This window comes from Neopelma chrysocephalum, unplaced genomic scaffold (assembly GCF_003984885.1).
Source record: "Neopelma chrysocephalum unplaced genomic scaffold, ASM398488v2 Primary Assembly neopelma1_96926, whole genome shotgun sequence".
NCBI lineage: Eukaryota > Metazoa > Chordata > Aves > Passeriformes > Pipridae > Neopelma > Neopelma chrysocephalum.
The window spans coordinates 2,577,541-2,603,853 of record NW_020925569.1 but is presented as its reverse complement, the minus strand read 5'-3'; the positions used below and the strand labels follow the sequence as shown (position 1 = coordinate 2,603,853).

Here is a 26,313-nt window from a genome sequence, read left to right as displayed (position 1 = left end):
TTTAATCATACCACCTTCAACTAGTAAGAAGTGGAAATATCTGTTTGTAGCTCTCTCTTTATGAACATCTGCCTTCTGCATATCTTTTGTACTTTTTTTTTTAATACAATTAAAAAATGTACTGTCCCTCCCTCTACCCATGCAGTCTTCTTTTCTACTCTGTCCCCAGCAATATTATTGCCCCCTAATTTTAGGTGTCTGCTTTGTAAATAGTCCACATCTGAGCTGGTGATCTAGTTATCTTTCAGAGTCCATTGACAGAATGGAAGGCATCATATCATCTGAAAACAGACAGATAAATCAGGTAACTTCAGCTCTAGAAGTAGATGTCTCTCTTTATTAATTGAATAGGGAGACGTAGAGTTAGCTTAGATGTACCCTTAATGAGTTTGGAGATGACATCAAGACTGAGTGGTGTAGTTGATAGTCTGGAGGGAAGAGATGCCATCCAGATGGACAGTGGCAGGCTTGAGAGGTGGGCTTGTGTGAACTTCATGAAATTAACTTCATGAAGGATAAGTGTAAGAACCTGCACTTGGTTTCGGGTAATCCTAAACATGAATACAGACAGGGAAATGAGCCCTGTGGAGAAAGACTTGGGGTACTGGTGGACAAAAAACTGAATACAACCTGTCAATGTGGACTTGCAGTCCAGAAAGCCAATTGTGTCTTGGGCTGCATCAAAAGAATTGTGACCAGCAGGCTGAAGGAGGTGATCCTGCTGCTCTATTTCAGCTTCATGAGACACACTTGGAGCACTCTCTTCATTCAGCTCTGGGCCCCTGGCATGAAAAGGATATGGAATTGTTGGAGCAGGTACAGAGGAGAGCCACCAAGATGACGAGAGGGCTGTAATGCCTCTCCTGTGCGGAGAGGCTGAGAGAGTTGGGGCTGTTCAGCCTGTAGAAGACCCAACACTATGGAGACGTTACAGCAGCCTTCCAATTCCTGAAGGCATTCACTTTGGACAAGGGCATGTGCTGACAGGACAAAGGATAGTGGTAGATTTATGTAGGGGCATGTCTGAGGTATGGAGGGACGTACTGGGGTGGAGATGCCCAGAGGAGCATGCGCCGATATAGACAACCCTATTGGATAAGGAGATCATATGGTTCTGGGAGATAAAAGGGAGCGGGAGTTTCAAATAAAACCTCTTTGCTTACCACCTCACAAGGAGCGGACTGTATTTCTTTATCATATAAAGGCCAGCAGACACGTGTTCCCTACATGTGGCGCATCAAATAGGGACATAGAACCTATATTAGGTAATATAGCTTAGCCTGAATCAGGAAATAAAAGTGGTAAATTCCGGTTATCATATTAATTTTCATAATACGGGAATTTTTCAACCAAAAAAAACCCAAGGCATCTATAATCGTTGCCTTGGCAGCGTCCGAGGAACGAGAGTTAGTTTAGTGAGCTCAAAAAATTATAGGGAAAAGTGCACAGGAACAAAGAAGAAAGAAGAAAGAAGAACAAGCCAACAGATAGGAGCAGCAGGCAACCGGAGACAGCGGAGAGGGTCCAACGCAACACCGAAGCAGTGAGTCCAGCTGAGAGGCAGCCCCACGTGGCAAGGACGCTTCCCTAAGCAGCACTGTGTCTGCAGCTCAGAAACCCGGGCCGCGGAGCACACTATAACTGCCGGAACACCCCCTGCTGCCCCGCCGCCGCCTCAGCTGAACCAGCCGCATGGAAGCGGCCCCACCGCTGCCCGTACCACCCCAGCCCCATCGCACAACCCCCACGTCGGCTTTCTGCCTAGCGGAAAGCGCTGCAGCTCCGCGCAGCCCGCCACCCCTACCCGCGTTCGCCATCGCTTCTGCCGACCCCGCGCCGCACACAACAGTCACATAGGACCGACAGAAACCACGCCGGATGCGTGCCACAGCGCCGAACCCCCAAGCCGCCTAGCGGACCGCGGGACCCCCGGAGCTGCTTCCCGCCGACCCCTGCCTGTCTGTAACAACAGCGTCCACCCTCCGAGTTGAGGAAAAACCCCTGAAAAGCGGCACCAACCCGGAAGGAACCTTTCGCCGCTTTTCGCTGCTGACGACGCTTTTCGCCGCTGGACTGCCGCCACCGCAACTTTTCACCACCGGACCACCGCCCGCACTGAAGACTAGCCCCACGCCCGCCGCCGCAGCCACCTGCACTGAGGAGGAGCCCTGCGCCTGCAGCCGCTGCCCACGCAGAGGGGCAGCCCCGTCGCCCGCCGCTGCCACCAGTCGAGCTGCGGAAACCAGCCGATCAAGAATCCAGGAGTAGCCAGCAGCTAGACAAAGAGTTTCCGGCCGCGTGCGTCTACAGCGCCGAGATTTAAGGTAAAATGGGAAGTTTTTTCCCCACTGAAATCTCACAAGACACAGATACACTGGCTATCCTGCTTAAACCATATCATATACAAGCCACGAGGGCCGAACTGACAGAGCTTGTACATTTTATTAAAACAGCTGTCCCTGAACTGCCATTAGTTGAAGCCCTTAACATAGAAATATGGCATAAAATAGGGAACCTCATAAAGCTAAAAGCTCAAGGGGGAGACCCCCAGGCTAACAATGCCTTTCCAGCCTGGCAAATCACAATGTCTGTACTACACAGAGCTCACGAACAGACAACACAAGCATCCAACACCAACACACACCCCCCCGCTCACACTGCTAGCAGCAGCCTGACTTTTAGGCGTAGGAATACAAACACACAAAGTCGGGGGGGGGGGAAAGGAGATGTTCGTGAGTTAAGCTACAGGTCAGAAGCCGAGAGCCAAGGGGACGCAGGCCGTCGGGAGGGAACGGAGCCTGTGATGCGAGATCCCAATCCATGGGATCAGTGCAGGGGGTTCCATTACAGCGATGGAGGGGGTAACCTAGCATATTTGCCGCCCCGCAGATGATTGCTGGTCGTGTGGTCCAGCATGGGCGCCACCATCTTTCCTGCCACATGGCCTGGGAACTGACCAGTCTCTTCCGGCCCCAGCGCCGCCCCGCCCCACCCATAGGCACAAGGGGGGAGGTAGCTCCACCCCCTCGCCGCCTCCACGACCCACCACCACCCCCCCACAGGGAACCGGGCTTACTGGGGCCACGGGGGGGAGGAATGGGGGGATGAGGAGGAGGAACTAGGGATGGTTCCGTCGGGAGAGAGCGAGGTAGCAAATGGGGGAGAATTGGTTGATAGGTGGAGTTTGTGTCGAGAGGAGGCATTACGAGTGGGAGATTTGCAGGTAATTAATGCATGCCCAGTCGTTATCGGCCCATGCCAGACTCGTGGGTTCCAACCTCTGCCACACGAGCTAACAAAAGAATTGAGACAACTGATAAGGGAAACTGGTGTGTCCTCAGCTAACACCCTTGCATTTTTAGAGACACTAAGTTCCACCTACATTTTTATGCCACACGATTGGAAGACCATACTAAAAATAAGTCTTACTAACACCCAGTACAATGTATGGCTAACCGATTTTCGGGAGAATTGCTCTGTGTACGCTAATGACCCACAAGCAGGCGTAACAGCACATCAGCTGACTGGGGAGGGTAATTATCGCTCAATAGATGCTCAAACTGGGTACAATAGGGAAGTGTACGAGGTAATAGCTAAGCATGCCATGAGAGCTATGAGAAGATTACCCACATCAGACCGAGACACCAATTTATCATTCACAAAAATAATACAAGGCCCAACAGAACCATACTGCCAATTCTTGGATCGGCTGCAATCTGCCTTAGATAGGCAGATTGAAAATGAGGAAGCCAGAGAAATACTTAACAGAAAGCTGGCTTTCGAGAATGTGAACCCAGACTGTAAGAGAGCTTTGCAGGCCCTTCCTCAACTGTAGCATTGCAGAGCTGGTTCGTGCCTGTCAAGGGGTTGGCTCAGTGGGACACCAGACTGACTCGTTAGCAGTAGCACTGAGTGCCCAGCTAAGAGTACAGGAAGGAGCCAGACCCAGAAGTGGTTGTTACATCTGTGGTGCCCTCGACCACTTCCAAAGAGACTGTCCTAGGAGACCCTTAGCAGTGGCACCCCGCAAGCACCCAAAAGCAAGGAGGGCACCAAAAAACTGGAGGCGAGGGGCGTTGTCGCACGCCCCGGTACAACAAACAAATGCGACACAAGGGAACAGGCTGGCAATTTGTGCCCCCCTACCTCAGCCAGTGCTTTGTGCCCATCCATCTCAGCCAGCGCTGGGCTGGACTTATCCAACCGGGACTCAGTCTTCATAACTTCCACAGAAGTAGTGCTAATCCCAACTGGGTTTTGGGGTCCCCTTAGCCCAGGGGTACACGCACTACTGATTGGAAGGTCCTCCACTACAAGAATGGGTTTATTTGTGCTGTTGGGATTGATAGACTCAGATTCTCATAGTGAGATTCAGATAATGGCCTGGACCCCTTCACCCCCCTGTTTCATTCCAAAGGGACAGAAGATCGCCCAACTAGTCCCCTTCTACAGTGCGTTGCCTGCAGGGGAGGGGGAGCGGGGTTCAGGGGCTTTCAGTAGCACAGGACAACCACAAGTTTACTGGGCAACAGCCATCACAGCCACACAGCCGCTCATGACGTGCCAGGTGAATGGGCATCGATTCACAGGCCTTGTGGACTGGGAGCCGATGTTTGCATCATAAAGGACTCCGAATGGCCACTTAACTGGCCCACTGTTTGCCCAGCTGCAACCATTCAGGGGGTGGGAGGCACACAAAGGCCCAGACAGAGTGCCCAAGTACTCACCGTCTTGGGGCCTGAAGGACAATTAGCCAAGGTAGCTCCTTTTGTTGCCCCCAGTCCTTGTACACTGTGGGGAAGAGATGTTCTCAGGCAGTTTGGCACAGTGATGCAAATTCCTCCCGCAAGCAGCCAGGTTTTCCAAAACGGGCCATTGGTCAGCCATCCCAAACACCGATTAAGCTGGTCTGGAAAAGCGAGCAGCCAGTCTGGGTGGACCAATGGCCTATGAAAAAGGAACGACTTGAATGATTAACAGAGCTTGCAAGGGAACAGCTAGAAGCAGGACATATTGTGCCCACAAACAGCCCCTGGAATACTCCCGTGTTTTGCATTCCCAAGAAAAGCGGGAAATGGAGAATGCTGCAGGACTTAAGGGCAGTAAATGCAGTTATAGAGCCAATGGGAGCATTGCAGCCAGGACTGCCCTCACACGCTATGCTCCCAGCAAATTGGCCACTAATAGTAATTAAATTAAAGGACTGTTTCTTTACCATCTTCCTACACACTAAGGACTCGCCAAGGTTTGCCTTTTCCATCCTGGCCTTGAACAATGCACAGCCCATGCAAAGGTATCACTGGGTTGTTCTTCCTCAGGGGATGAAAAATAGTCCAACAATATGCCAAACAGTAGTGGCAAATGCTATTCATCCCATCAGAAGGCGTTTTCCCTCTGCTATCATCTGTCATTATATGGATGATATCTTAATTACCATGGCCACAGAAAGCGAACTAGAAACTGTTGCTACTGCTCTAAAAGATGCTGTCCAAGATGCAGGGTTACAGGTTGCCCCGGAGAAAATCCAGCGGTCCCAGCCCTGGACGTACCTTGGATGGAGGATCACGCAGCAGGAAATCTCCCCACAGCCACTGCAGCTCGAGGTAAAAAACACTTTAAAAAACACTTTTAAAAGCATGAGTTGCAAAAACTTCTGGGGGCTATCAATTGGTTAAGGCCTGTTTTAGGCATAACCACAGAGGAGCTACACACTTTATTCGAGCTGCTAAAAGGGGACTCCAATTTAATGTCTAACAGGTCTCTGACCGCAGAGGCCAAGCAGGCGTTAGACATTTGTGCCAGGGCAATAGAGGGCAGACAAGGCAGAAGGAGAAATCCTGAACTGCAAATCTGCCTGGCCTTCGTTCCCAGCGGATACCAGCCATTTGCAGTTTTGTTCCAGTGGGATCAGACTGAGAAAGACCCACTGCAAATTCTGGAGTGGCTATTTCTGCCTCACACACCACCTAAAACTGTGTGGACTGATAATGAGATGTTTGCAAAGCTTGTCATTAAAGGCAGAGGATGACTGCAGGAATTAGACGGAAAGGATCCTGCCATCATCTACATTCCAGCTACGAAGGACAATTTGGATTGGATGCTGGCTGAGGACGCAGGATTCCAAGCTGCCTTGGCAGGCTTTGAAGGTGACATTTCCATTCATCTCCCTAAACACAGATTGTGGGCAGAAATCGGTAGTTTACCTTTAAAAGCCACAACCAGATGCAAACATGAACCAATGAAAGGCCTCACGGTTTTCACAGATGCATCTGGAAGGACATGAAAAGCTGCAGTGACTTGGGTAAACCCTAATACAGGACAATGGGAACGAGAGGTACAGACCATGAACCAAGGCTCTGTGCAGGTTCTGGAACTGGCTGCCATCCGTATTGCCCTGGGGAAATTTTCTCAGCAACCTATTAATATTGTAACTGACTCTTGTTATGCTGCAGGGTTAGTCTCATGTCTCGAAAGTTCGTTTCTTCGAGACGTCTCTAATTCACATCTGTTATTTGAAATGCGTCCTATTTGGGTTCTTGTCAATCATAGAAGGTTTGATTTCTACATAATGCACACAAGGTCACACACTGACATGCCAGGGCCAATAGCTGACGGAAACCGGGAAGCTGACAGAGCAGCAATGTTTAACATAGTCTTAGAGCAAGCAGAATTGTCTCACTCATTTTTCCATCAGAATGCTAGTTCTCTGAAGAGACAATTTCAAATAACAATCAATCAAGCTCGAGACATCATCCTGTCATGCCCAGACTGTCAGAAAATCACACCCATGCCATCTCAGGAAGGCGTTAACCCCAGAGGGTTAATGGCAAATGAGATCTGGCAAACAGATATCACACACATCCCTGAATTTGGCACACTAAAATATGTACATGTAACAGTAGATACACATTCACAATACACAACCGCCACAGCACACACAGGGGAAAAGGCCAAGGATGTGATAAGACACTGGCTCAGTTGTTTTGCCACCCTTGGTACCCCGAAACAAATAAAAACCGATAACGGACCAGCATTCATCTCAGAGAAGTGTTATAGGTTATAAAATCCAAGACTGGAATTTTTCTTCCCCCTGCTCCACTCTGAGAAAAACGGAGTGAGTGGGGGGAAGGGGAGTAAATTAGCTTTACAAAAGGCCTGGCCAGCAAAAGCCGAATTCCTAGCTAACGGTCCATTCAGGGGCTGGGGGGAGAAGGGAGAAGTTTTGGGAGTTGGGGGAGCTGGCCGTCCAGACGGAGGACAGCTGGAGACGGTGGAGCTCTCTGGCTCTCAGACAGAGACAGGGTTGCGGCATTTGAGGAGAAGGACTGGGGATTTGGCCTTTTTGGCTTCTCAGCCTAGTCAGCTCAGCTCGGCTCGGCTCACAGCCCGGATCTGCTGTGTTTCATCGCAGAGTTGTGTGCCCGCGGGAGAGAAGGGAGGAGTTTTGAGACATCGTCACCTGAGACAACAGTGAATCCTGTGGGAGTGAACTGCCTCCCTTCCCTTTTTCCTCCCATTAAGGGAAGGGTCCCCCCATTTTCATCTCAGCTCCCCCCCCACATGACCCGAGACCACCCCCCAGACCCTCTTCTTCCCGCATGGTGACCGCCAGAGCTCAACAGCGCTCCCTGCAGGTCAGCACAGAGAACTGCAGGCACTACACCTCCAGCGATCCAACACCGCCCTCTGCAGGCCGCAACAAAGCACTGTAGATTCTGCATCTCCAACGACCCAACAGTGCCCCCTGAAGGTCACGATTAGGACTGCACTAAAGGACAGAGAAGTATTCATTCAGACTTTTGGGTACAGGACTACTATCTAGTTTTTTTGTTTGTGCTCTGTTGCTGTTTTTGCTAACATATATATATATCTCTTTTAATAAAGGGTTGTTATTTCTTCTGTTTTTCCACATTTCCTCGATTAAAGCCCCCTTAATTTTGAATTTACAATTGCTGAGAGAGTGAAGTTTGGTCTATCTCATAACTCATCCTCTAGCAAGCATTCCAGTCTCTTCAAACTGAGACAAGGTGTGGTAAACCCTACCTACGTACACAATCACAGCAGCAAGAACCAGAGTAACGCAGAAGTTATAAAAAAGTTATGTCTACGTTTCAGGTTTACACTTAGGAATGATCAGCGTGGCAAAAAGCAGTCTATAAAAAATCCATGAATGTGTGTATAATGAATGGATGATGGCCATCAGTGAATGAGAGTGTGAATGAATAAGAGAGTTGTATGACTGGACAAATAACACTACCTCTGCCACAGGGTCACTTTAAGAGAATTTAGTTTTGCTAAGCTTAGCCTGTTTCTTAATAAAGTTGAACTTCCCGGTTATTTAAAACCCTCAGATCAATAAAGGTTATAAGTATGCACGGTTGGGCTAAGGCCTTTAAGTTAATAAAGTTATTTCTCCAAGTTGCACTACCCTTTAGGAATATAAGAAAGTTTTAAAAGGTTTACAAAAGAAGTATAAGAGGCCAAAGCAAGCAGTGTGCTGGGTCATTGCAAGCTTTGGTAGTTTACAATGTACTGTTCTGATTGTTTGCACTGTTGTTTTTGCACTGTTTTCATGACCTTCTTAAATAATTGAGAAGGGGGTGATTTATGTAGGGGCGTGTCTGAGGTACGGAGGGACGTACTGGGGCGGAGACGCCCAGAGGACCGTGCGCTGATATAGACAACCTTATTGGATAAGGAGATCACATGGTTCTGGAAGATAAAAGGGAGTGGGAGTTTCAAATAAAGCCTCTTTGATTACCACCTCACAAGGAGCGGACTGCATTTCTTTATCATATAAAGGCCAGCAGACACGCGCACGCTACAGATTTAGATTAGATGTTAGGAAGAAATTTAGTATGAGGGTGGTGAAGCACTGAAACAGGTTACCCAGAGATGTTTTGGATGCTCCATTTCTGGCAGCATTCAAGGCCACATTAGATAGTGCATTGAGCAACCTGGTCTAATGGAAAGTGTCTCTGCCCATGGCAGAGGGGTTGGAACTAGAAGGTCTTTAAAGTCCCTTCCAACCCAAACTATTCTATGACTCTACGTCTCTCCTGTATATTTCTAAAGCTGGGTGAGAGGAGTATTAACGCTGAATGTTTACAGCATTTTTTTTCTTGTTTTCAAGGCAATTTTCTTACATGAATTGAGAAAGTCCATTTTGCTCTACCTTTTGGATTTCCATAGCCTCAAATACTACAACACTTTCATGCAAATCAGAATTATACTAACAATACATTGTGGATTTAGCTTTGTGACATCACACATGAACACAAAGTAGAGGAAGGCTAGTCCAGTGGAAAACCTAGGAAAATGCTTATGAATTTGCTAAATACTGTGTCTTTTGATGGTAAAATTCACCAGTGAGTTATAAAAGACACTTTTTTTGCCTAATTTATTTTTTTTTGTGCAAGGAGTGGTGGTTCAAATGTTATACAGATGGCTACATAAGAACAGAGAAATGTGGTTACAGTATGTGGAAAAAAATGCCTGATTCTCAAATTACAGGTGGAAGTGGTTTTGAATCCCTGCAATAGTTGGATATTAAACCTCTGGCATAAGCAGATTCATGAGAAATAGCTAATTTCTGCATTGTACTTAAAAGTAGCACTATTGCACTCTGGGGTAAGGATGTTTGTTGTGGGTGTATATGCTGGAGATAGGACAGGAAACCCAAACTGTAACTTTTGGTTAAAATCCAGACAGGAAGGAATGAAATGAGCTAGTCAGTGCTTCAAACAAACTCTGTATCACAGAATCACAGAGATGATGTAATATTATAAAATATTGTCTAGGCAATACTGATGACCTCTTTAGGCTGCTCAGAAAAAAATGGGTTGAAGAGTTTGCACAGTGCTCAAAATCCATTCTTTTCTCATTGACATTCCGCTCTCACTTCTTGTGGGGCATTTACATTTATTGTATTTCAAAACGCTACTAGGCTAAATATTGGGACCTTTCTAAAAGAGCATTGTGCTCTGGCAGGAATCTGCTGCCTGCTTTTATGAGATGTCTCCTTTACAGTGCAGTGCAAGCTCAGAAAAGCATGCAGGAACTCTGCCCATTTCACTCTGCCTGTTCAGGTTGCATTGAGTCCCATGTGCAGGTATAGAAAAGGCTATGAGAAAATACAGCTTGATAATCCCACAATATTTTTGTGAGTTACTTTGTCACATTTTTGGGGAGAATGCCTAAGAGGCCCTGTAGAAAAGAAGCAGGAACTATAGGGAAGAGACAAGTGATCTTTGTTTCCACAGCGTAAGACCAGAACTATTTTTTGGCTTTTTGTAGTCAGTGGAGTAGTGGGACTTCTCTGTTATCCATTTTGTTTTCAAAGAAGTAGCAAAATAAATTCCTTCTTCTTTTTCTAATCAATTCATTTAAGCTAATTTCATTCATTGCAGGGCTTCGCAATAGCCACTGGAAATGTTTTGGCAGTCAATTTTTCACTTTCTGTACAAGCTCTGTTATAACTCAAGCCTGGTCATACAAATGGGACAAAAAACCCTGTACTGGAATTTTGAAAGCCCCTCTTGTGTAGGGAAAAAATGGAATATTAATCATCTTGATAGCTGAGAGAAGCATAGTGGTTAGTTAATTAATGGAAAGAAATCTATGAAGTTAAATCTGTGTCGGTGATGCCAAGCTCTGGCTTGGACGCTCTCCTGTTTCAGCTTCTCTTACCCAGCGAGGGGAGGGCAACACAGGACTGAGAACTTGAGACATTCCAGGCTCATATTAACACAGATGCTTTTACAGAAGCAAACAAAGTGAGCATAGGAACAGAAGCTTAACAGGGGCACAATGTATGCTGAATAACAAAATCCTCTTTCTTTCCAGCTTGAACATCAGGCCTAGAGAACTCAAGGCACATGTGTTTGTGATTGAGGTCCCTGGCTCAGTACTTAGGTGGGATCTGTTACATGGTACAGTACATAGCATTCTTAGATTATAACTATTACAAGGTTTTTACTGGAGCTGGTAATCCTTACCTAACCAGTCAAAAGAAAAAAATTAAACAATACAAACTCAGAAAGGAGGGAGATGGATCTGGATGCTTCATTCATACTACTAAATACCCAAAGCATCAGGTAAAAATCAAGAAGTTTTAAGATCATCTTATTTCAGCTGAAGCCTTTGAATACACCAATCACTCCTTCATTGCCTCTTTTGTCCCTTGTCTGGCCTATTTAGTCCATTCAAAAGTCTCAGAAATGCTCTTTCTGCAATTAGATCAAACTCATGTTAAATTTCAAGCTTGCAGAGCCATGTGCTTGCATTAGTGTCTTAGCATTATTCTTGCATTAAGGACCACTGGGAATAGGTTATAACATCTGTGAACTTTGTTGCTAATCTCTGTCAAGGGTGGCAGATAATTCTTCTCTACAGCAAATAGCCAGAGATGGAGTAGCCTCTGTGGACAACAATATGAACAACTGAAGACAGTATGATTCTAATGCTGTCTGATTATAGTTATTGGACATTCATTAGCACAGAAGGACCAGTTGGTGCCCAAAACCTCACACAGATTTGTGGCAATTGAAACACAAATATGTGGGCACGAAATTGTTATGATAGATGTTAAGAGCTAATGGCACCTCACTAAACCAGAATTCACTGCTTCAGCTATTGCTGCAGAGCTAGAAGAGCTGTTTGTTCTTTAAACTCATGTTCTAATATAATTTGCTATGAAACTTTGGCTGTTTCATGCTGACTGCACTGGTAATTTTTTTCTCTGAATATATTTTCACCAAAATAAGGTCCTTAAAAAAAGAGTACATCGGAGGTTCTCCAGTTCCAACCAGTATTTCTGTAATTCCCTCCCAACACATTTGACAACACAACATATCTGGAATGTTTTGTCCTGTATTAACCAACTTATGTTTCCACAAAAGAAAAGACATCTGATAGGTGAGTAGAATCATAGAATCATAAAATGGTTTGGGTTAGAAAGGACCCTAATGATCATTCATCTCTAACCCCCTTGCTGTGGACAGGGACACATTCCACTAGACCAGGCTGCTCAGAGCTCCATCCAGCCTGGCCCTGAACATCTCCAGGGATGGAGCATCCACAGCTTCTCTGGGCAACCTGTTCCAGTGCCTCACCACCCTCACAGCAAAGAAATTCCTCCTAATATCTAATCTAAATCTACTCTCTTTTAGTTTGAAGCCATCACCCTGTGTTCTGCCACTACATGCTCTTGTAAAAAGTCCCTCTCTGTCTTTCTTGTAGGCTCTCTTCAGGCACTGGAAGGTTGCAATTAGGTCATCCCAAAGCCTTCTCTTCTTCCGGCGGAACGATCTCGATTCTCTCATCCCTCTAATCATCTTCGTGGCCTGCCCTCCTCTGGACTTGCTCCAACAGGTCGATGTCCTTCCTGTGCTGGGGGCCCCAGAGCTGGGTGCAGCACTCTGGACGGGGTCTTACCAGAGCAGAGCAGAGGGGCAAATCATGTCCCTCGACCTGCTGGCCACACTGCTTTTGATGCAGCCCAGGGTATAATTTGGCTTTCTGGGCTGAGAGCTCACATTGCTGGCTCATGTCCAGCCTCTCATCCACCAGCACCCCCAAGTCCTTCTTAGCAAGGCTGCTCTTGATCTGTTCATACCCCAGCCTGTATACCAGGTGTTGCCCCCACCCAGGTGCCATTGGTCTTTTTAAACCTCATGAGATTCCCATGGGTCCACTTCTTGAGCTTATCTGGGTCTCTCTGGATGGCATCCTGTCCTTCAGGTGTTCTATGATACTTTTTCCCAGAAGTCTAGAAACAATGGCCAGTCATTGATTCTCAGAGTTTATAGTCTCAAGAGCCAGAAGTTTCTTTAGGATGTCTGCATTAGTTTTTGTTAGCTGCTGGTGCGTCACAATCAGACAAAGATAATAGACTAAAAGTTTCTAAAGGTTAACCTACTTAAAAACATCTCCATTGGGACTAAAAATAAAAGCAAATATAAAACAGTCACTTAGGTACAACTGGTATTAAACACAGAATTGAAAAACTGAGTAAGAATTTTGCAACATGTTTATAATTGTGATGAATTCTCACTCTGCACAATCTTTATCTGAACAGATACAGAAGCTGTAATTAACCCAAGAGAAGAAATATATCACTATGCCTATATTAGATTAGGTAACCTGAAATAAAACTACACTTACTGCAGTGCTTCATTTATGACAATCTTGCTGATACAGTACTGTGAGGGACTGCTCACCAGCACAGAGATCATAAGAGCACTCATTAATTTAATGAAGTACAAATGATGTTTACCTTTTCAGTGGGCTCTGTTTCCTGGGAATTGGGGATGTGGCCACACTGACATCTGTGCAGTTTTGCAGCTGATCATCTGTTGCAAGGAAACAAGCAACAGAATATGAGCAATTAAGCCTAACTCTTATGCTAGTTAAAATTTTTGATTAAAAAAATCTAAGCTAGCTTCACACTTAAGGAACGTTTCTTCTTCTACTGTACACACACAAACGCATGCATGTGTGTGCGTGCCTCTTGTCTGCACAAGAAACAATCTGAATGGATGCAAAATCCACTTTCAGGACTTCTGGCTTACTAAGACACCAACGTCTAGACTATGCAGCAAGCATTTTTGCAGAGCAACTGTGTAAGGTGCTCCAACAACTCTGAAATTGAGCTAGGTTATTTTACTAGCCGCTGCTAGCTGCCCTAGCTGAAAACTGGTGCTAGATATATTGGCCAAAGGCTGTGTCTTGTCTGCGGGCAGTTTTTCTGATATTTCTTAGTTTTTATGATGAAGTGACTGCTGTTAAAAAATGTAGGTAAAAACAGCTAGTCAAAAAAATTAAGGTGGCTGAAAATTAATTTTAGTTGTTATTCCTAAAAATCTATTTATTATCCAGACTAGATCTATTTATTATCCAGCATTCAGTTATTAAGGGACCTAGCTACTTATTCAACTACTGGCAAAACTGAAATTAAAGGAGACTTGAAGCTTGACAAGAACCAGTCCATGCTCTCTCTTCATAACTAGTGGAGCAATTCACAAAAACCTACTAGGTTACTGCTGGTAGTAAACCACAATGACAAGAGTCATGATTGCATTGTCTTGCATTTTTCAAATATGTAATTTTAATGGACAAGGCAAAAGATATATGCAGAACAGCAAGATTAAGAACACACCTCATGAATGACAGATTGGAAGTACATAAGTATTTTTGAGAACAGTCAGGACAGAGCTCAGAAATAATTTAATCAAAAACATGCTGTCAGAAAAGGCTCTCATCAGCTAAGACAAACAAAAGAATGTTTGTTAGCAAGGTACTATGGAAAGAACACAGACCTTGTGTTCTGTTGAGCATGGTGACAAAAAACCTGCAGTGCTTTAAAAAACACAATTTGAGGAAGTATCTATCAGAGTAATGGTACTGTGTTCAATTAAGCTTTGTGTACTTTTATAGATGAGAACTCTTGGACATTATAGGAAACCTCATCTGTTGATCATCTGTTAAGACAGAAAACTGAAGTTGTTAATCCATGAGACTGAAGACAAATGGTTTGGAAAGGTAAATCTATCAGGGCTGAACCTGGATAATCTATGTTATGCTTGAAACAAACACAAAAATTCAGCTATTCAATCTATAAACTACTGTGGTTGGAAGAGTAATAATAATTTATAAGAACAATGCTGTTAATCCTTCTTTATTTTATTAATTTGTATGAAGTGAAATTATATGGCCCATGTAATTCAAACAAATAGATGAGGGTTAGTGACATTCTTTCTGCTTCTTTCCTTGTTAGATGTTTCAATTTTCCCTTGCTTGGAACTTACGGCCTATGTCTTGTGTACCTTTTTACCTTCAGAAGCTGACAAGATATTTCCTAATTAATGAAGGGATTATTCTTTTAAGAGATAATACAATAACAGATTTTTTTGTTTGTTTCCTTTATATCTTACACTTTCATGTCCAGTTTCACCCTTTTTAAGACTAAGTATTGGTTTCATGCAATTATTTTGTGCCTCCTGATTTACATTCCTTGAATTCAAACATCTTTGCTAGCTGATCAGTAGTAGCGTTTCCCAGATTAGATTTCAAATGAGGGCTCTGATTTTTAGTTTCTGGCCTAATTTCTGACTGAACTACACTGCTCCTGATCAATTGTAGGTGATTGACTAAACCTTCTGTGGAGCCTTGAATTTCTATTCATGAGGCTTTTCATGTTTTTCTGTCTTAATCAAGGACTGTGAAGATAATATCAACAAAGATTTCATGTAAAATCATTGACACAGCACCATAAGTAACTTTATAAATATCCAAATTATTCCCCAGTGAAATATGAGTGAACGTTCGAAGTACATTTTGTATTTCTTTGATGTTACTTATTTTGAAAAACTTGTATTCATAATGCCTGCTGCTTTCTTTTTTTTTGTTTGATTATATTCACGTTTGGGTTTTCAATTTGATTTTACTAACCAAGTGCTGAACAGAGTGATTTGCTTCCACTGTACATTCTGCAAAGACATAGCAACCATGCCTTCTTCTTCTGGAATTAGTTTTTTGCATTCTCTGGATCAAACAGTTTTTGCTAATGTTTTTATTTTATTTCTAACATTTTATTTTATTTTGGTAGGCAACTTAATGAGGAATTTTATTATGCTTTACATGTCTTTATGCTGTTGAGAAACTAGCTTACTGATTCTTAAGAAAAAAAATACTAAAAAGGAACTGTATCAACTAAAGTACAAATCAATTTTTTTAAGACCTGCTGAAATGAATGTTTCCACTTATTTCATCAAATGACTTTCAAAATGAATGTAGTTAAAAATTTGCAAAATCAACTGTGATATGTAAGAACTGTAGTGATTAGCAACCTTATAATATTAGCAATATTATAACAGTGCACAAAAGACAAGGACTAGGATTGCACCTACAAAAGTCTTTGCACGTACTGCTTTTGATTATTTCTTGTAGATGCAACAACGGCAACTTTCTTAAGTTATTGTTAGAATTTCATTTTTCCATATGGGAAAAAAAATGCTCAGTCTATTCTATTTATTCATGTTAAAACAAGATTTGGAGTTGGAATATGTACACATGCACATATATGTGCAGACCTCATAAATACATGTAAATATCTTAAAATCAGATGCGATACATTGTAAGCAAACATCATTTGTTATTATTCGCTACAGTTTATTAAAACCAGAAGTCATTTCACTGAAGCTGATTTCAAAGCATTATTTATGTACATTGCTCTAGGAGAAGTCACAAATGACATGATATACGGAAGAGCAGGCACCAAGTTAAATTCTCTTTGGCCAAAAAGTGGCATTATTTAGTTTATTCAAAGTAGTTTAAAGTCCATTGACACTGACACACATGAATTGTGTTTTAATAAAGGTAATACTTTCCACTCCCAGGAATATAGATATTCTAGAAAGAAAAAAAAAAAAGAAAGAAAAGGAAAGAAGTGTGAGCACAAGTACAAGTGCCAGATTCAGCTGTGAGAATACAAATATGCACAGGTAGTAATATAACATGAGTCAGGGCATTCAACTACTATTTAGGATGATTTATAACCAGGCATCATATTATCATTTCAATCAACTGTCAGTGGGAGCTGCTAGTTGAAAATGGGGGATACATTGTATCTCCAGCTCATCACCCAGAAACCAAATTTGGTGGACCCTTTTATGTCCACCACTTTTATTTTTTATTTATATAGTTTTCACATAAAATTTGTAGTAGACAGGAATGTACTCTTTTGAAATATCCAGCAAAAGTCAGATCCTGAAATGTAACCATTGAATTTCAGCTATTTAGTAACATGGAAATATATTAATTTTATAAAAATAATTAAAAGTATGACATTTATAATTTTTATAGTTTATTTTCTAGCACTCACTGTGTTTCCAGACTGTAGTGCCCTTTCCCAAGTACTAGGCATAATGGAGGTTTTCTGTTCAAAGTACAATGGTTGACACAAGAGACTCCGACTCCTTGCCTAGCATCTCCATATGGTCTCGTTTTTCATCCTTTAAAACAATAACACTAGAGCGGATGGAAGCATTTCTATGCAGACTTGGAACTAGGTCAGAAAGCAGTGCCTCCTGCTTATGCTCAGAACAAGTCTGTTACTATCTCTGACTCTCCAGTTAGCAGAGGCATATTCTTGCTTTGCCGTTCTTCACAAGGAACAACTTTGGTAATGCTTCCAAAAGCAGTGACATGACCCTCTGTGGGATAATGGATTGAGTTAAACCTAGATGGGATTCAGAATTTTAAGGTAAAAAGCAGCTACAACTCCCTAGATGGATTGAGGTTGACATGTTCCTCAGTACAATGAGAAATATCTGATGTGGCCTCCCTCCATTCTAATTCCAGCAGAATGGGAGAACACTGTGCTACTGAGACCATACAGTACCTGTCTGACAAAGGAAAATCAAGACGTTCTGCTGCTGAAGCCAACAGCCATGTCAAACCCCCTCCTCAGGTGCCAAACCATGACCATCACCTCCCTCCCATTAGGTACACCAATCATAAATAAAAAGTATTTATGACGCAAACTCCACCCAAACATAAAGAAAATAGTATAAAAGTAAGTTGGGGATAGGGGGAAAGTGGGAGAAGACCACCAAAACTGCTGGGATCAGTCAATGGGCTGAGTCCATTTTCTTCCCCCCTAGAGGGACGCCTTGGGTGAGAACTACGTTCTACGCATGTTAAATGCTGCTTTTAGGACTGAGCTTTCGCTTCTGCTTACCCCATAGCATATTAATTAGATTGCTTCATATCAGAGCTTATGCTTGCTTAATATATGTACCAGTAGATTGGTATTTTTGCAGTAGACACTATCACCTACAACCTTCGAACCTTATTAACCTGTCACAATTTGTATTGATAAAAAGTGTTGTTCCATAAACTGTTAAAGTGAGTCCTTGCAGTTGCTGGCGGCAGATAACACCTTGGCAGGACCTGCTGAGGGGTCCTGGCTCTGTTGAGTTCCCCCCAGCAAGGGAGGTTGAGGTACCCTCTGATCTTGTGAATCTGTTGCTGAAAGGTCTCCTTATGAGACGCTGACAGACAGCTGGACACTAGGGTCTCAACTTTCCTGGAGGACTGACGAGCAAACATCTGAACTCCCACCTTTCACATGACACCCACATTCGAGATCTTTTCCTTCACTGCAAGTCACTTCCAAGAAGTGTGAAAGAGTGTATCAGTGCAGCTTGGCTAGGTGCAACAAGCCTGCACGGAGCACCATGGCATGCCCATATAGATTGTAGAAACAGCTTTAGGTGCTTCTGAAAATGCAGTTGCCACATCAACTAGCTTGAGTGGTCAGTGTTTGTTGTGATGGAATTACAACATCAATGTAGCATGGCTGCTTTCAGACAGCTGACAAGAGTTTTCTGTGAGCGTACATTTCGATTGTGCTAATTTGCAGCACATGCAGTGACTGTCCAGCCTGCTGAGACGGATCATTGTGTTTGCATCACATTGTTCCTGTTGTTTAGTCTTTTGTTGGCAACTAATTACTGTTCTGCTAGTGCTTATAACACTGAACTGCTAAAGTACATGACTTTTATCTGGGTTTTAGGCTTTTACTCTCCAGCCAACAGCAACACCAGCAGGCTGGAATGGGCAGGCTTTAGATTTGCTTTTCTATGCATCACTGACATTGCGATGAAAGAAGAAAACAGCACCTGTTGCGGGATTCCAATTAGCCGGGAGGTGCCGATCAGGCACAAAGACATTGGCATGGCTAGAAACGTTTCTTCAGGAATCTGGACCACGTTGATATTCCCTCTGCTACCGCTTTCCTCCCTTTCCCCTATTACTTTCCTCCCTTGCTCCGCCAATTTCTTCCCTTCGGGATTATTTCCGCGGATGATGTCCCGCGGATATAGGCGTCCCGCTTCCTGCCGGGTAGGACGCTGAGGCGAGGTCCACGCAGGGAGGGGAGGACCGCGAAGCCCACGTCCGTGACCCAGATGGACGCGGCGGGGCGCGGGTGCTCCCCCCGAGAGTGTCCGCACGGGGCGAACGCAGGTTCCACCGCTGGACGCGCGTGTGCGAAAGCTGCCCACCGAACGAGGGGGCGGGCGGGGGTGCGGGGCAGGGTGCCCGGGCCGGCGGTGGTGCAGCGGTGGCGGTACTGCGGCGGCGCTGCGAAACCCCGGGAGCCGCGGAGCTGGGGGTATCGGGGCACCTGCCCGGCGGGGGCGGGCAGGAGGCGGTGCGTCCCGTCCTGACGTCACAGCGCTCCGGCACCGCCGCCTGACAGCCTGCGCCGGGCCCTGGTGCGGGAGGCAGCGAGAGCGACCCGGCTGAGCGGCGGCGGGACCTCTGCGGCTCGGCTCGGCTCGGCTCCGCACGGCTGCAGCGCGCCGCCCTCGCCATGTCGGTGGCCGGGCTGAAGAAGCAGTTCCACAAAGCCACGCAGGTACCGCGCCCCCTCCCGCGCGTGAGTCGGTGCCGCCGCGATGCACTCGGCTGCGACCGGCCTATGCGTGGGCGGGCAGGGGTGCGTGCAGGTGCGTGCAGGTGGGCGCTGTGTGGGCGGATTTCCACTCGAGTGCACGGCGAGTGGGATCGGGGTGTTGTGACCAGTCGTGCGTGATGAGCGTGCGTGCGAGGGGGGTGTGAGCGTGTCTGCACGGGTGTGCGTGGTGCGCCAGTGGGTCACGGCTCCGCGTGAGCGTGAAGGGTTTTGCGTAGTGGATGTGCACGGGAAGGAGTGGATCTGCTCGGGTGTCCGTGGATGCGCGGTGCACGGCTGCGGAGGGCCGCCCCCCCGCCAAGCCCCGTCCGCGCTGCGGCAGCGGGCAGGATCTGCCGGGGTGCGCGAGCAGCTGCTGGGATGCCCTGTCCTCTCCGTCTGAAGTCCGCGGGGGTGGCTGCTGAGGCAAATACCCGCTGTGGCCCTCGAACCTTCCCTACCGAGGGCTATGCACTGTGTTTCCATAGGCATTCCTGACTTTGGGAAAAGAGCAATAAACATGACCTTTTTGTTTTCTAGGTCTAGACTACAGCTGAAATCCAAATAATGAGGTTTGGTTCTGTTGCTTTAGGCATGGTGTGATATTGCAGGAAGGTCAGGGTGGATTTTCCACCGGTCTTCGAGTTATTTCGTAATACAAAGTCTGTGTGTTATTGTCTTCAAGCGTACAATTCCTGAATCAGGTTCTGACTCAGCGTGCTTTGGGCAAAAATCTGAAATGGTTTCATAGACGTCAAGAGAGCTGCTTTGGATTTAGAGATCTGAGATCAAGACCTGTGCAATGTGCCTTTTTTTGGGTTGCAACTAAATACAAAATCTCAAATTATTTTCTACTAATTGCCATTGCAGGCATCTTGAGGTAGCAGTCTTGGTCACTGCAAGCAGTCTGTCATGCGGGTCACTGCAAACAGTCTGTAGGTGCAGGCACACAAGATACATTCTGCTGTTATGCTTTTCAACACCCATGTATTTCTCCTTCTCATGCATCTCATCTCTTTCATCTCATCTCTTGTGCAATACAGGGAGATGTTCCCTGAAAGAATGATCCTTAATACAAGTATTTGTCCAAATTCTGATTTTCAATACCTGGCAGTTACACCAGTACCTATTATGTTGTAGCCAGATAGGCGTCGGTCTCTTCTCCCAGGCAACCAGCAGTAGGACAAGAGGGCACGATCTTAAGCTCTGCCAGGGGAAGTTTAGGTTGGATATTAGGAAGAAATTTTTTACGGAGAGAGTAATCAGACATTGGAATGGGCTGCCCAGGGAGGTGGTGGATTCACTGTTCCTGGAGGTTTTTAAGATGAGACTGGATGTGGCACTTAGTGCCATGGTCTAGTAACCACGGTGGTGTTGGATCAAGGGTTGGACTTGATGATTTCGGAGGTCTTTTCCAACCTGGTTGATTCTATGATTCTATGATTGTGACTCTGAATGCAATGGGTTATGTCAAGTTCCAGCATAGGCACATGCAGGCATTGAGTGACATTGTGTCTCACCTTTAATGTCAGATTGTGTTGCATCATTGGTAAAATAAGTCTCACAAAAAACCTGCTGTACTCAGAACAGATCAGTAAGGAGCAGTTAGGGGTGTCTGAGCGCACCCTGCAGCACCCATCTGCTGCTGCTACTCTGTTGTTTCTATTGCTGCTGCCTACAGGGCCATCAGAAGGCTAGGAATCATCATTACTGCACTGAGTTCTGGTACTGAAAATAAGAATTTCAGTGTCTGTGTCATCCACGTTTAAGAAGGAGGCAAGCTGAAGTTCACTTGTGGATACTAGAAGTCTCAGTTCTCCATTATTATAAGCTAATGAGAATGCTTCTGCAGCAGCAGAGATAAACATCTTTTTTTCGGGGAGCATGGTGTGAAAGGTCTGTGCGTACTGTTTTTTCCTTCAGATGACAGTCTCACACTGATTGTCAGCAATACTGTTATCTGGAAGGAAGGAAGAGTTTTAGCTGTCTGGAAACAACATATTAAGTCTCTGATGCCAGATTTAACAGCCTGGCATCTGATGACCTAGGGATTTTTGGCCTCAGCTTTGACTTTCACAGCTTGTTTCATGCAGGCCATGAATACACATTCGTGTATGAGAATGATTCACAAGTATGTTGCAAGACAAAACTGTTTATTGACCTGTTTGTAGTATGAGTGAGAAAGCCAGGACTTAGCTGTGATAACCTTGCTCTAGGGAGTAATTCTTTAGCTAGTGATTAAACCGCAGGTGAAATATAGATTGTCATTGTTGATGTGAATGAAGCTTCCCAAATAGAACCAAACAAATTGGTAGTTTTAAAAATTCTAAGTTATTAATTTGGTTCTTACTCATGTTTATGTATATGATGTGCTGTCATAGAAGAGTCCTAATTCGTATCAGGAACAAGTTATTTCTCATAATTTCTCAGCTTGCTCTGGCCTTTAACCCAGTTTAGCATTGTAAAGTCTTGAATTCTCTGGTTTAATTTTTTTCTATCTTTAATGCTATTATTCTTGTTGTAACAATAGTACCCTGTAAACAAGTAGAGTTTATGAGTGTACAATATTATTAATACATAATACCATTCCAGTGAGATGTATAAATTTGTGATACAATTTAAATGTTATAGAAAAGGGTTTGTTTCATTCAGAAGTCTTCTTTCCATAGACCAGCTTAAAATATTATGACTTCCACATTGTTTTATACAATGCAGGCATTTTATTTTCATTCATAATTCTTTGACTTGTAATATGTCAAACTAACCTGCATGAAGTGCTGCCACTTCAGAAGCATGCTGAAGAACTTGAAGGCTGTCAAATTCCATGCACCAGCTGCAACAACAGTGAGTCATTGAAAAGCAGGAGGATGCTTCGCACCTTCTAGAATGAGTGGTGTGTTCACCCTTCTGCCTTTCAGGAAAACTTTTCTGGTTTTACCTCTGTGCAGCATCATGAAGTTTAGAAGAAATATTCCTGACTTTGTAAAAGCAGGGTGAGTCTGGAAGTTGTGACATTAATACAGAATTGCAAGATACTAGATTGACCAGTATGGAGCAGGTTAGATTATTCATTTAATTCTATTATCCACAGAGCACCTAAGAAGGAGAAATAACCCCATTTGAATGTTAACTGTGCTGCTGCAAATCTGTAAGACATCCTGGAGCTAGGAAGATTGCACTAAAGAGTGCTTTTCCAGAAATGAGCAACCAAGTGCTGTGCTGCCAAATGGTCCCTTTTATTTAGGCATGCAGACTCCTTTTCCGTTAGTGCTATGTCAGTGTGACTGGGAGAATATTGCTTCTACAGGTTTGTGTACAGTTTTAAAACTACCGCAATCACTATGGGTGATACCAGTTTGACCGTCTGGGGCATTTAAATAGAGGTTTTTTTAAAATAGCATGAGCTTTGTTTCCACATCAGTGCTTTCATTGCATAATATGGTTCTTGTGAGACATAGTCAAAACTAAGCTTTCAGAAAGTAATAATTTCATAGGGAAAGAAATGAACAAAAATTCTGGGAATGGCCACATCCGATATTCCTCTGGAAACCACTGAATAAATGTGACTGACATTTAAATAGCAATCCGAATGTGGTGATTTGAACCAAAAGCCTGTAATATTTAAAAGCCTGTTTATTTCCTACCACTGTATTCTCCTTTTTTTTGATACAACATGATCTAATTTGTCTCAACACCAAGACAAAATTAACCAGTTTTATAGAGAAAAAGGTTTGATACTGAAAGAAACATCTCAAGAAATTACTTCCACTCCTCTTATCATTTTCAGTAGCTTGTTAGATGCCCTGACTTTTAGGTGGAAAGTACTGTGCTTCCCTCTTTAACAAGGCAGCCTGTGAATTGCCCAGTAAGAGAATGACCCTGGTGACTAATAGGAAGCAAATGAGATTCCTGCCTTGCTATGCTATTACCCACAAAATTCTGTGGCCTTCATAGGAACTCTGCATTGATTTGGAGCTGTCTACCTAGGTTCATTTGTAAAAAAGAGAACATTAGGGTTAAGGGGGGGGTGAGGTTGAGTTTGAAAACATTGATAACCTGGTTAGAAAGTGTCCTGACAGAGTGTCTGCTTATTATCATAAACCACAGAAATCTTCTGAACGTCTGCATCACCACAAACTTGGAGCAGTTCCATTGAAATCAGTAGGGATATGAGTATGATGGAAATTAATCTCCTGGTCAAATGATTTCTATACTATAATTCATCTGTCTGAATGTTTTTTTAATTCCTTGGTCAGAAGTATGTACAATGTTTTTAACTGGAATAGGTGAAGCAATCCTTCTTTACATATGAAGTGATTTATACACTTGCTAGACTCTTAAACTGCAACTAACCAATTGTTACTGTTCCATGTTATCAATATTTTCCTAAATCCCTGGCAACCTTGTATTCAAAATATATTCCTGACTGTCCCACAGTGTTGAGTGGGATCTGTGAGTGTGTGCAGCCTAGGCTTTTCCAGTGATAGGGCATCACTTGTCTTTTCCAACTGACTGTGATTGAAGCTAGACTCACAGTAGGTCTGCTTATCTCCTTCCATGTTTCCTCTCAGCCTCATCCACCAAATTATGGTCACTTTCTGTCTTTGTAAAGGTAGGTAGATATGGGAGTTGATCTGGGAAGTTGGACAATGCTGTATTTTTCCTAGTGGGAATGCTGCACTTTGTGTTGCTTAATGAACTGCCTTCTCATGTGGTGTGAAAACTTGTGAGCAAGCTGAGGAAGGAGGAAGGAGAGTCATTTGCAGGCTGGTGTGGCTCTGAGGATAGTGCCCCAACAGGCTGCTAGAAACCTCTCTTCAAGAGGCACGCACCAGGGCAGTCTGTTGGTGTCTCTCAGTACAAAGTGGTACTTTTTGAGGTCAAGGAAAGGGAGCAAATTTTTGATCTGAAAATAAAGACTATTTTTGGAAAAAACATTCACTTAGCTGTGGAGGGAATTATTTCCACAGCAGATAGGGAAATTCCTTTGGTTTGTACACTCTAACTTGGTTGCCAAATACATTGTTCACATTTGGCATAAATCCCATGTGTCCTTTTATTGATATTACATAATTGAAAGGATGAAAAATTGACTTTAATCTAAATTGCCCTTTAGTTTGATACTTTGTAACCTTTCTGAGTTGGTGGTGGTTTAAACAGTTTGCTTCAGTTAAAAACCCTGTTTCTGAATCTGATTGAAGGAACTGCTTCTTTGTGTGCAAAAAAGGTAATGGCTTTTTTTTTTTTTGTGAGGATTTCTCAAGCATCTGTTATCATAGTATCTTTCCACCTGATATGTGCACTTTATGTTTTTATGTAAGTATGAGTATATAAAAGCTGGAGCCCTGAATGACACACATCTGTAAATTTTCTCCCAGCAATCTCTGGAATCAAAGAATACCTGTGGATGCTGTGCTCAAAACACAGCCTGTATCAGATTTTCGTTTCATATCTTGACTTCCATTTTAACTGGAAGTGTTACACAGCAAGGAAGAACTGGCTGCTCTTGGTCATTCATGCAAAAGTGTCTTTAATTTTTAAATGTGCCCTCGTGACTAGCATACTGGTTGATAGCATGCTTCATAAAAGTGCTGAAGCAGCATAAGCAGATTTAATCAAAACAGATTTTGCAGAGGTTACTGCGCAGGAGATTCTGTAGTTTTATGTAGCTGCCAATTGAAAATTGAGGGAGAATGCTGGGTTGGTCTTACACATTTCTTGTGAAGGTTGGAAGGTCAAGAATCTTGAACACTCTCATGACCTAGTAGTGTGCCAGTGAAATCTTTGGCTTTTATAAGCTCAAAAGGAGGGAAGGAGTTGAAAATCTGCTTTGCAGGCCATAAGGAGCTGAATGTGAATACATTCACTCTGTGAATACATCTGAAGAGAAACTGTATGGACAGCATTCAGTGGGAAATGCCCTGATGAAGCAGGCTCATGACCCTCTTCTCAGTGAAAGTCTGTGGTATGCTCAAGGGCAGCCAAAATATCCTCCACACAAACTTTTCTCCTAGAACTAAAAAGTCTCCCTTTTGCTTCTTTCCAGAAATTTCTGTGACTCTCATTCTTAATTTCTTCTCATGTAGTGGCCCTTGATGGACAGTGGTGGTGCTGATTCTTTCTTAAATATATGATATTTATGATAATAAATATACAATATCTTTAGATGAAGGAAAGCCAAGCTACAGCATGGTATTATTGTGATGATGTTTGCTATGGCAGAATTACCTAGCCTTTGGTTCTTACCTAATCCTACACTTAATCTTGGAGGCAAAATAGTAGCTTTTTTATAATCTGAGGTTATAGCACATGTTACAGGAATCCATCCAGTCCATCATAGAAGTGCTAAGAGTTGTTTTTGTTTCTCTCAAAGCAGAGGAAAAAAAGAGGGAAATTCATATTTACTGTGCTAACATTTCTCACAAACTTTCACTTCATGGAGGCTCTACAGACCTGCATGGCAGAACATTAAAAATCATAAGTGGTTGTTTGAAGTTCAGCGTAAATGGAAACTGCTGTGGTGGACCTCAACAGAGTGATTCATGGATATGTAGTTGTACTTGATGTAGTAGTGATGATGCTCTCGTGTCCGTGATGGAAGCTGTATCTTTATAACTAAAGAGCTTTGAAAAAAAATTTTCCATTTTGTAGGCTGAAATCATAGTGGAGTAGTTGTTGCAGCATCTCATGGTTCACACCAAGGGGCAGCAGTTTGCTCTTACTTTCTTTGCCTATTGCCAAAAAGAAGTATTATTTGATCCCAGCAAAGATGCTGCTGAGGCAGCAACAATGTAACCTTGCTAGTGGCAGCGTCTAAAGGCTGTTTCATGTCATGCCAGAGGGCCTGCTGAAAG

At 43.8% G+C, this 26,313-nt stretch overlaps 1 protein-coding gene and 1 long non-coding RNA gene across 2 annotated transcripts in view; both read left to right on the top strand.

Moving 5' to 3' along the window:
- Window positions 1-19,293: 19,293 nt before the first annotated feature.
- The window catches only part of SH3GL2 (SH3 domain containing GRB2 like 2, endophilin A1), a 92,272-nt gene continuing 85,252 nt past the window's right edge, over window positions 19,294-26,313 (top strand). Inside the window, exon 1 of the mRNA XM_027670723.1 lies at window positions 19,294-19,423. Within this exon, the coding sequence (XP_027526524.1) occupies window positions 19,379-19,423 (45 nt within the window). The 5' untranslated portion in view covers window positions 19,294-19,378. The remainder of the gene's footprint in view (window positions 19,424-26,313) is intronic.
- Window positions 22,376-22,670, top strand: LOC113960870. Its single transcript, XR_003532128.1, has 2 exons — window positions 22,376-22,452; window positions 22,551-22,670. It is a non-coding gene; the product is annotated as an uncharacterized LOC113960870 (long non-coding RNA).